General features: G+C 41.6%; 1 protein-coding gene across 1 annotated transcript in view; it reads left to right on the top strand.

Annotated features, from left to right (window-relative positions):
• pde4ba (phosphodiesterase 4B, cAMP-specific a) overlaps positions 1-12,005 on the top strand; it is a 164,895-nt gene that overhangs the window by 19,032 nt on the left and 133,858 nt on the right. The window contains exon 3 of the mRNA XM_070960293.1: positions 10,817-11,055. Within this exon, the coding sequence (XP_070816394.1) occupies positions 10,817-11,055 (239 nt within the window). The remainder of the gene's footprint in view (positions 1-10,816; positions 11,056-12,005) is intronic.

Below are 12,005 nucleotides of genomic sequence, written 5' to 3'. Positions count from 1 at the left end.
GGGAGGCTGCTGAGTCTGCTTCCAACGACAATCCCCAAGTGCTCCAAGCTCTCAGTCAGGGCAGACTCCAATCAGCTAACAGGGCCACTAGCTGCATGGATAACTGAGCTAACTAGCTAACAGCAGTTAGTAGCTACAGCAAAGAGTATAGAGAGCAGCAGTCAGTGGTTACTGTGGTGATGTGCAGCCCCCCGTTTGTTAGGAGCAACCTTCCTCAGATGGCCAATTGTTACACATTGTACCTTTAGTGTAACGATATATTCTCTGATCTTGTACCGTCATCATAAATGTCATTATGTATAAAGCAAAGGTCTTGAAAGGGAATTTTTCACAACATTTCTACCAACCACTCAAAGCTCTTTAAAATGAAACTTTAAGGATTTACTTGTTTAAAGCTCTTGTTTTTCTCATCACCAAACCAAGAATTCACACTTTCTTTGTTATGATCATGTGTTACCCTCGTACGGTAATGTGCAGCAGTGTGTTGAGGTAGGACACTGTTACTGGATTTCAGCTGGAAGAGAAAAGATTTGGTTCAGATGGTGATGCTCAGCTGGGATTCGATTTGAGTGCTGTGTTGCATTAATGATTTGATGGTGTTTGGATCCAGTGAGTTTGGCGTGTTGTTGGTTATTTGTGTACAGCGAGAATTCAGTATGCGCAAGGATTGGACTGACTGCTGTCTGTCCTGGTTGTTTGGTGTGTGTGTGTGTGTGTGTGTGTGTGTGTGTGTGTGTGTGTGTGTGTGTGTGTGTTCATTCTTGGACAGTAGTGTGCTGAGGGGTGGACAGATAGATGTCTCTGCACCCAACAGACCTAATGACCTCATTCCCATGCAGACCACAGCTCTGATCTGATCACCTCTGACTCTCCGTCTCAGCCTTCGTGTGGATGTGCTCCAGTGCTCGTCTATGCGGGTGTTCTTGAATGCATACCACCATTTGTATGTGACTCTGCATATTTATGTGTGTCTCCATGCTTATCTCAACAGCAGCAGACACAATTACAGGTGCCTTGAGCATTCGGCCAACCTTTCGCTCATTCCATTCATCTATTTAGGGTTTGCAGAGAAGTGTGTCTGTTCACACATTATGCTCATCAAGTCGGTCAACACCCTGTAAAATATCCATCTGAGGTGATAGCTTTAATTTAACCTCATTGTCTCCTCTGTAATTTGTTTCGCATTTGCATGTGTTTTTGCTAAAAACAGACTCCTATAGCTATTATTACAGAAACTAAGTATGAAATTCGGTACCTATTGGTAGCTTACAGTTAATGTATTATATGTGTTATTTTTGTAAGTGAAGCCACCACAACCTATGTTTCTGTTTACCTGACGAGGAGGACTGCACAGTTTGTGATGTTTTGTGTCAGACTCAGTGTAGCCTGATGTAGTTTTACCTGCTTTTAACTTTGACCAAATCCTTCCCTACCTTATTGCATTAATTCTACATTTTTGGAAACATGAATAATAAGAAAACTTTCCCATAATGATAAGTTTTTTTTTCTGGCATAAATCTAACCAAACCTGAACCTCAGAAGTAGCACATGAGAAAACAAGAAAACAATCCTGTTTGTAAAATGTACTGGCCTTGGAAGGCACTGTTTTTATCAGTTGTCTCCTCCTGTTCTTTTATGTATTTTTTCCTTCCTTCTGACTCTTAATCTCTCTCGCTGTCAGTATTCTGTCTCTTCTTCTCTTTTCCATCTCTCTCTCTCTCTCTCTCTCTCTCTCTCTCTCTCTCTCTCTCTCTCTCTCTCTCTCTCTCTTTCTCCAACTCTGGGGGTTGAGCTTGTATTTACAGGGAGCACAGGTCAAACTGAACAGCTGTTCATTCTCCAATTAAAGAGCTTGGAAGCTGAGGGTTGAACCTTAGCCAGCAAGAGCAACATCTCTCAGCCGTCTTCCTGTCCTCTCTGCTCTGTCCTGTCCTCTGCCACTCTTCTCTCTCTTTAATGACATCTGTCTCACCTCCCTCCACTGTTTCTATTTTGGTTTTAATGAACGCCGTCTGTGGAATAACTCCCATCTCTCCATCTCCCTTCTGTGTCTGGTCAGGAGGAGTGATGCTGGTTACCACAGCAACAATAACTGTTCTCTCCCCGAACCTCTTGCACTTTGCCTGTCAGTCTGTCGCCTGGCGTTGTTTTGAGTTCACGCCTTGTCATTCTCTGAATGTCCTCCTGTTACGTCATCAGTGAGGGGCTTTAGCGTCCCTGCACTCAAAAAAGTAGGATATTTAGTTTCATATAAGCCACGGTCTGTGCCATCCTTTTGTCAATGCTCTTCCCTCTGACAATGACCGTGTTTTTCAAATTGCATGCTGACCATGGTTGTGAAAATTAGAGGGACACCTCTGCAGCGAGAAAGCATCACATACAATATCAACAAATAAACTAGCCAAAATAATAGAATAGAGAAACATGGCCATCACACTCTCCCAAAGCTTAATTGAATAAAAGTAGAGAAACTGCTTCTTTTGAGGGAGCAAGGGATGATGCTGTTGGAACAAAAAGATGAACAGAGAAGCATGGATTCAGTCTGGATCTCAGTCTGTCTTCTCTGTCTCTCCAATAAACTGTCCATGCATGCATAAATAAATGAAGCTGAAATCTCTTGAAAATGGCCTGCAGCGACTTACACCAAATGTGTTTTTTTTTGCTCCATACTCCAACAAGCTAAATTTATTACACGTCACACGTTTCTATAGAGAAGGAACGAAGACAATTTATTTTATCTGTTGTCAGAGACGCTACATCGGGCTATTTCACAGCGATAAAGAAAAGATGATGATAAAAGAAAGAAAGGAGAGATAATAATTCACCAAACAGTTTTATTAATATCCTGTTCCTCTGTCAACCTCAAGGGAATATTTCATCACTTTCAGCAGCCTATAAATCGAACTGAATGGGGTTATTAGTCCTGAAATGGCCTTTTATTCAAAGGTATCAGCCTTATCTGCATTATTGCATGAAAATCTTGTTAAGCATGTCCCCAATCTGAACTTTTATTGTGTTCTTTGATTTCTCTTACATCTGTCAATTCATTTTAAAAGCTTTGACGTAGTTGAAACCATTAACAATAACTATCACAAAAAGGGACACTCACCAGCCTGAAAACGTGATTTAAGAAAAAGAAAGTGCTTTATTACAACCTCAATGAAGAAATGTAAATTTTACACTCTGCAGTTATTATTCATGACACACATGGGCCGCAAATACACACACATATACACACACATACACAGAAGCTGTAGACATACAGATTAAATGTGACAACAGTGCTTGTGATTTTCCTCAATGCACCGTCTTTAATAAACACACACTGACAAAGAGCACAAATACATATAAAACAACCGGCATGTTTGTTTCATTCATCTATTCTAACAGCCCTTTATGTGCAGTATGCTCATACACAGTGTGGATGTGTGCTTGTTGTGCATGCACAGGTGTGTGTGTGTGTGTGTGTGTGTGTGTGTGTGTGTGTGTGTGTGTGTGTGTGTGTGTGTGTGTGTGTGTGTGTGTGTGTGTGTGTGTGTGTGTAAAATGCATGTCCTGGATACGATGCATGTTTGCATGTGCATGTTGCTGGAAGCTCTGCTCAGCTGTAGATGAATGTGTCTTATTTCATTCAATACTCATCACTCTCCTTCAGTTGCTCAGCGCTCCCCTCCCTCCCTCTTTCTCCCACTCTCTTCTCTTTCTTTCGCTCTCCCTTCTCCAGCTATCCCCCTCCCTTCCTTCCTCACCCTCTCTCGGCTTTTCTCACCCTTCTCTGCTTGTCCTCCGTCTCATTGCCCTGCCCCAGCTGTTCTCCCTGTTATCCTCGCACCTACTTTCCTCTCTGTCAGACCTTTCCCCCGTCCCATTCCTTACCAACAGCCCTCTCCCCTCTCCCACTCTCTCTGCCTCCCCCTCTATTAGTGATGGGAAGCAGGTGTTGTTTTCTCAGCTCATCTCTTCATTTCCTGCCTGTTGTTTTGTTGCCTTGTTGTTGAAATGGTGAGAGTGCAGAGGGATTTGGGCGTTGGCGGGGGCGTGTGAGAAAAGGGAATCATTTATCTCAGGTTGCCCTGAGATGGCCATCATGCAAAAAATGACAAGTAATACAAATAAATAAAAAAAAAACTGTTATTTGTCACATAGATGGTTCACAGTCTGTTTCAGCACAGGCGGAGTGAGACATGTAAAATTCAGTTTCTCTACCGAAAGAAATCTATAGTTCATATAACCAGCTGCCAGATCACTCGAACTCATAAAATGGGAATTTCCCAAATAAATTTGGTCAGGAGACAAAAGTTTTTAACTGTTATTAACAGAATCTCTATTCAGTATTTGTTCTTTTTGATGCATCTACACCCAAGACAGAATACAGCTGAATGTTGCTTATTTTCACTGGTTTTCTATAGAACTGATGAAAACTGAGTGTCCGGATGTAGCATGTGAATGACTAAGTGACCTGTGTGAGCGTATGCTAATTTACTGTCCCATTTATAGGGCCTTTTTTAAGTTCATGCAATGGAAATGATTAGGTTATGTCTTAAGAAAAATCATGGTTAAAGGAATTCATGGTTGAAGGAAACAGTACAGTTTAAAAAAGAACCAGACACAAATCCTGGTCTCCTGTTTTTGCTCTGGTGTGAAGAAATCATGCTCCTTCCTGCTTTGTTTCCTCTCAAAATCATTTGAACCTGTGCTGTTTGTTTTTCTGCAGAGGACAGTCATAAATCACATAACAGCAAAAGGTCGCTTAAGGTCACTGTTTGAACAAATGACCAATGCTTTCTTTTCTTCTTCAGTCTCAAAAGACTGGGACGGATGTGTGGTGTAAGGCCTGGGTATAAATTTAGTGTTGACAAGGTTGCAAAGGTACATTATTGTCTCAATATTAATCTTATCCCGCAGCTGAGGCCTTGTGACCTGACTGCAGTGTGTTTTGGCGTGGGTGCATGAAGTGCTTAGAGAGGTGAATAGAAAGTAATCTCATGTGTATGATGTGGATGTGTGTGAGACTAATGAGCATTCTCAGTACTTAGTGGTCGCAGGCAGAGCAAAAGGCCATGGGAGTAGTCTACTAATGGGCTAATGGACTTCTGCACCTGACCCATGATGCTCCTGCCTCACAGACACACACAGACACGCACCCTTCACATGAACACACATCACAGCCTTTGAAGGTCATCTAAGGATAGAAGGCAGCGTACGTGGGAGGAATGAGTGAAGGCTTAGCGGCAGTCCTACCTGTTGGTATGGTGCAAAATGGCTTCACCTGTCAGACTCCAATGTGTCATTTAACAAGAAGGGTGCTCGAGAACAGCTTCAAATTAGCACAGAGTTGTATCAACATCTGTCTATAATATCAACAAAAACTGAACATTAGAAGCTTATTTCTGCGGTTTTATAGGCCTATTGGATTACATGTACAATACAATTATACGTCAAATTACAAACATGATGCTAACAGACCAAATGAAGTCTTGATATTTCCCTCTGATTCTAAACTGCATAAATACTGCATGTGTGTATTTGTTGTGTATACATACCTATATTTCCATAAGACTGGTAGCTCTTTAGCCTTCATATATGCTTCTGTAAAACTTACTCACTGCATTCAGGCTGAATGTGAGGTGAATTTTAGATTCAGTCGAATTTGCGCAGTGCCTCCTGAACTGATGTAAAAATGCATCCACTCGAGCTCAGAATGTTTCAGCTTGACCAAAACAAGATCCTGGCTTTATGAATCTGCTTCATAACGGGGGAAATGAGAGAGAAAGGAAGGAAATAACAGAAAAAGACAGAGCTTCAGGTGAGTTCTGAGTTGCTTCAGAGGCTGAGCTTTCATACAGAAACACCCAAACAAGTGAGTCAGTGTGTACGTTGCTAGTTAGCTTACAGCTAACGTCTGTACAGTTGGTACACTGGCTCTTTGAATAGAATCAACATGAATGGTCTCTGAACACACCTTTGCCATTGGAAGTTACAACTCATGATGACGCTACAATCACTTCCTGTCTACAGGGTTGATCATTTCGATTGGACGTTCAACAGACAAGCACATTGTTAACATCTTCCTTGGCTTTTAATGGTGGCGCCATATTTAGTAGGTACTAGGGCTAATAACTTTGAAAGGATTTCACACCGAGTTGACCCATGTTGTAGTCACATCTCTGCATTTCCCGACCATATCCGTGACTTTCTGGGCCTTTCTCGCCTTTGAAATATCAAGTGATTAAAAGCCTGGTCACAGCTTCCTGTCTCATGAGTCAGACTAGCTGAATTGGTGAAAACTTTCACTTCACACGGTTCCACCTCTTTCTTCTCTCAGATGATCAAATGTTTTGCTACATCACAATTCTGTGAAAGGAAGAGAGAAAAAGATGATTATGTAAAGAAAAGGGAAGTGACTCATCTTCTAAAACGTTGGTCGTGTTCAACTTTTGTGTAGACATGCTGTTTTTTCTTCCTGTGAGAGATCATGATTCATGTGTTACAGAGCTGTTCCGTGCAGTGGTTTTCTACAACAGCCGTAGATGAGTAACAGCACTTTGCAACTGTGTGTTGGCTATGAATCAAGAATTTGATACATTAAAATCGTCAAAAAGCTAATGAATCCATGGCACTGACCTTGAAAGTATGAAAACTGTTATGACTTCAAAGATGTTTTAAGAGTTACAGTTACATTAACATGCATTCAGCACGCTGCTCAGAGTGATTGCTACTGTAAAGGCAGCCTGATCCGAATGATCTGGTTGCAACTGAATATTGAGCTTCATCAGTCACTACGTTTACATGCAGTCAATATTCAGGTTATGGTCAATATTCCGGTTTCTGAAACATTCGGAATGACCTGTTTACATGCGTGAGCAAACAGGGGTAATCAACTGGGATATCCCAATCAAAACAGCGACGCACGGACGACATGTCGACGCACGGAGAACGTCATGACACAATGCGCGTCATTTCAAAAACAACAACAATAACAGCAGCACGGCGGATAATGAACAGCCCGGGTCTGGTACTGACCCACCACCATTACTTGACAATATTCTGTCTGAATTTCTTCATTAATGGAAGGCGAGAACGTGAAGAAATAGGAAATGGAGCCGGAGCTGTGCCATCCATATCTACCTGCACTCAAAAGAACAAGATTCCTTGCAAATAGAATATGCGCAGAACACAAATTAATGTTCCGTTCGATGGGGATATTCCGATAGGCGTATACATGACCAAATATTCGGGTTAGAAAAGGAGTAACCCAGGGGTCATATTCGGGTTCTTAAAAACCAGAATATGAGCATATTCCGGTTTTTCAAGCGTTTGCATGGCCGTGCACAACCGGGGTATTGCTGATATTCTGGTTACGAAAGATTTACTTGACTGCATGTAAATGTAGTGCGTGTTTTTGTCCTTCACTTTGGCATTTCTGATTTGATTTTGTGTCTTTCTCTCTGTGAGCCTTCTCTCATCTATAATCACCAGCCACCTTCTTCTTGTCTTTATCATCTCTGCTCTGCGGTCCAGTTTTTATCACTCCCATATCTCACTTTGTCCTTGCCTTTCCACCACACTATCTCCTCACTGAGCCGTCATAGAAAAGTGTTGTTGTCTCTTCCTCCTTATTCCACTCTAGGAAAATATCTGTTAACTTCAAATATCTCTTAACAGCTTCGGAAAGCAATGGTTTTCTTTCTCTGCTCCTTGTTCTTTTTTTATACTTACAGCAGGCACTGCAGCAGAGCCTATTTTAATTTCATAAATCACTCTTTTACTGTTTTTCATTGCATAATGCTTCTGCCTTTTGATGGTGGCCATGTATTTATATTTCTCTGAACAGCAGTTGCCAAACTGATTTGTCTCTCATCTGTTTCCTCAATATGAGGTCTTCCTCACCTTCAAGACAAGTAATGAGTCAGAATGATCGATCACTTTAATTACATTTATTATTGACCTTGAAATGTAGATGCCTCTGTAACTACAAAGCAAGGAAGGACAGTAATTCACAGGTCCACTGTTTGTCAAGCCTGTCAGAATGCACAGTATTTGCAGGCTGCCATGACTGATTGATTGGTTATCACTAGTGAAATAGAGGGATAATGAAATAATAACACTGAAAACATAAACAGCAAAAACAGTCAAAGACATAGTCCACACATACAGTAGCCTACACCCAGTCCCAGTGTCATAGCTCATGGGCAGAAGAATACAGCAATAAACAGTACACAGTACTACACTGTGCTAATTGACACTTCTTAGTGTACAAGAATATGATGAGATACTAAACTGATGAGACAAGCAATGAGTGTAAGTGTATTATTATTGTTTCCTGGTTTTGAATGTGTAGATGAGTCTAACTTTGTAGGGTCAAAGTCAAATTAATACTAATCTGTGTAGCTACCTGGACAGCTTGCTAGCTGTGTTCCCCCGTTTTTTTATTCACAACAACTGTAAAACATCTGCATTAACATTCTTCAAGCATAATGCAATGGCTGAATGGCTAGAGGCAAACGTGGAGTATGCTGAGTTTTTCAACAAAACATCACGTTCCCAGATGCATCTGCTGAATCTGGCACCACAGACAGATTCGGCATCCTTGTTGGGCTTTAGCACCAATTGATCGATCAGAATTTCTTGGGGTTTTGGGAAGCTCAAAGGAAAAAAATAAGTCGCCCATGCAACTAAAAGCAAGCTGCACATTAACTCGTGTGAAGTAAGAATGAAGTGAGGTCGTAATGCTCTCATCACGATCGCTGGCGTTGTGTAGTTAGATTGGTAATGGACTGAAGCTGTGAGTAGGCGGTGGAAGGCAAATAGCCAGAGAACGCTGTTGTGGGATTATGAGTGGGAGGCTGTGTCGACTCAAAGGAGGACTTACTACTAGAGACCCAGTAGGTATTGAGCTCAAAGAAGGAATCTGTTCAAATGATTTGGTTGTTGATTTCTTTTCCCATCTCTACTGCCAACTCTGACTAGACTTGTACAGTAAAGACACTCCCACCTCAGAGTCAGATTCGAGAGGCATTTACTGTATGAAGCTTCCTGTACCATCAACAAAGAGTGGAGGTTCAAGTAAAACCAAGGATGGCATGACGGTGCAGGGGTTAGCACCAAATCCTCATGTCAAAAAAGTTCTGGGTCGACCCTTGGGGCCTTTCTGTGTGGGTTTCCTCCAGGTGCAACAGCTTCCTCCCACAGGCCAAAGACATGCTGGTTTGGTTAACTGTCAGCTCTAAATTGCTTGTAAGTGTGAATGTGAATGTAATGGTTTGTCTGCCTTGATGTGTAAACTATACGGTGCACACTGCATCTGGCCCAATTTCAGCTGGGATTGGCTCCAGCCCCCCATGGCTGAATCAGTAGACCAGTTATTTTCTCCATTACTTATTTGATGTTTGAAACATCAGAAGATAGTGAAAGTTGAACATCACAATTTTTTTCGTGTGACATCTTCAAATGTGTCGTTCATTCAGTTTACACAAGCCAATGAAAAGCAGTATATCCTGAAAAAAGAAGCTGGAACTTGGCAATGTTTGACATTTTTACTTGAAAACTGTTAATCATTTAGTAAAATAGTTGCTTCTACATTTCTGTCAGTTGACTAATCGATTGACCAAGTAAAGGTTTCAGCTCTGAACACTTGAAGGTGACCTCTCTGTGCTCTTTAAAAAGAAAGCATGTTACCATGGCACTAGCTAAAATCTGCTAAATGTTAGCGGTGCGGTTTTGCTGAGCTCATGAATGAGGTGCTGCCAGGTGGCTTTTTAGCTGCAGCTGTTTTAGCTTCTGACTCCACATGCATCAAACCTGATACCCGACTTGAATAACAAGCACAGCTCATATTTGACAGGGACGTGATGAGTGGTTTGTACATATTGGTGAACTGATTTTTGAAAAAGCAGGGAAAAAAGGAGAAATCAGTTTAAAAAGAGTAATTGTGCATAAAAAGCTAGGGAGAGGACTTGTGCTCCTTTTTGAGAGCGCAGAGAGGTTATTCTTAGTCCTTGTCAACCTGAGAATGGTTTCCTCTCTGTGTGTCTCTGAGATGACCAGGAAATATGGCTCAGCTTTTCAGAACTGTAAACAGCTGATGAGACAGTCAAGATTTATCAAGCACTTCAGACTTACATGTAAATTAGACAGCACAGCTGAGGAATGAACATGGTTATTTATGCCCTGCAATCAGTGCTACAGACAGCATGCGCTAACAAAACAAATTAAGCCAGTAAATGAGGTGGAAGGAGAGAGCGCAGGCTTCAGAGGAGGGGTGAGTGAAGAGATGCTGAAAAAAAATATTTCCTCCAATCATGTGAGATTCACGCCTTTCTGCTAAATGGTAAAGAGCTTTTCACAGATTTTATTTCAACATTTATTTCAGTCATTGAAATATTACAGCTGAGATGAAGAAGACATTTTAACTAACTCAACATTAGAATGCATATTTGGGTTTTGCAGGATTTTTTCTTCCACTCATACTGTATATTTACAGTCACACCACTGTGTATGAGGTCATCTGAGACAACGGATTGGGGAAAAGTGAGAAGAGGTATCAAGCTTATTGATGAATATTTTGTGAAGGGTCACCAGAGAGTGAGATGAAGTGCCTTAACTTATGTACAGAACTACATCTTTAGTCAGAAATAAGCCTGTGGCGCCCCTTAGTGGGCAAACAGTTGATGAGCTGGAGAAAAAAAGTTATGGCTCAGTTAAACACAGGTTGTGCTCTCATTTTCCGCTTCTCGTTCTCTCTGTGACTCTAAACGAAAAATAAAACTGTGCTCTTTAATTTCATGCTTCCTCCCTCATTTCTGTCTCCTCTCAGGACAGCAAAGAGCCTCCAGATTGCTGCCTCAGTGAGTCCTTCACGTCCCCATCCTGCACGCTGGGGGTTGACCTGCGCCGCGGCCGACGCCGTTTCTCGGGCAACCTGCAGCTGCCCCCGTTGTCATGGCGTCAGGGGGAGAGGTCGCGAACACCAGATGAGGAAATCATGGCCAGGCCAACATCCCTGCCCTTTGGAGCCCCCCCCAGGATAGACATCACACCGGTTGATCCTGAATGGTGAGTGGACAGTTAAAGTCAGTGGAACACAAACTTAGGACAAGCCCATTGTGTATGACACAATGTAAAACCACCTGGATACGGCCAAACACCTGTGGAAACCAAGCTAAACATAAGGCTGCTTTTCTTAGTTCCTTAGTTACTGTGGAGATGCATTGTAATCCCCCCCCCAATAAACCTCACTGCTGACACATTAGATGGACATGCATCAGTAGAAGGGGCAGACATACCCTCCTATGTGATTGGTGTAGGTGTTTCTGGAAATGAATATGCTTAAGATGCTGTGGATAACCTGTTTCTTGCGTGTATCAGATAACACATAAACACATTATTGCAGGCCAGTTTTTGTCCCAGAGTCTCCTGCAGTGTTCTCTAGTGGGAGATCAGCCACATAAAGACCACCTCAGCTAATGGTAAAAAACAATTATCATACTGTCAGTCAGTTAACCTGTTAGTGCTCTCTGGTGGACGCACTCTGTAATGGTAGGATAAGAGAAAAGATGGATAATCCTGAAGGAAAGTCTTGCTCAAAAATTACAGTAACATAAGAATAAAAACAATAGGGTTATGAATAGAAAGTGTAAAAGGAGTAAAGGGTAATATCAATGCCTAATAGAATAACAATAAAGGAAAATAAATGTAGTTAAAAGTAAATTAAAATTAAAATAAAGTAATGAAATTGAAAGTGTAATAAAAATTTGCACATAACATTGAAAATGTAGCATTGCAAAGGATACCGAACAGTAATATAGTACATGATTTTGAATGGTGACACTGTACTCACTCATCAGCCAACACATGCATTGATACCAATGTATCTGCAAAATTGATGTGGCTTACCACCTCAGCTGAACGAAAAGAAAGGGTGCACCTCTGCGGTCATGCAAGCAGAATTCATCTGCGAGAGTTATTAAGGCAGAGAAACTTACAGTTGGCCTCAAAGAGGTTCT

Source organism: Chaetodon trifascialis, chromosome 4, assembly GCF_039877785.1.
Source record: "Chaetodon trifascialis isolate fChaTrf1 chromosome 4, fChaTrf1.hap1, whole genome shotgun sequence".
Lineage (NCBI taxonomy): Eukaryota > Metazoa > Chordata > Actinopteri > Chaetodontiformes > Chaetodontidae > Chaetodon > Chaetodon trifascialis.
This window is presented reverse-complemented; position numbering and strand designations above follow the sequence as displayed.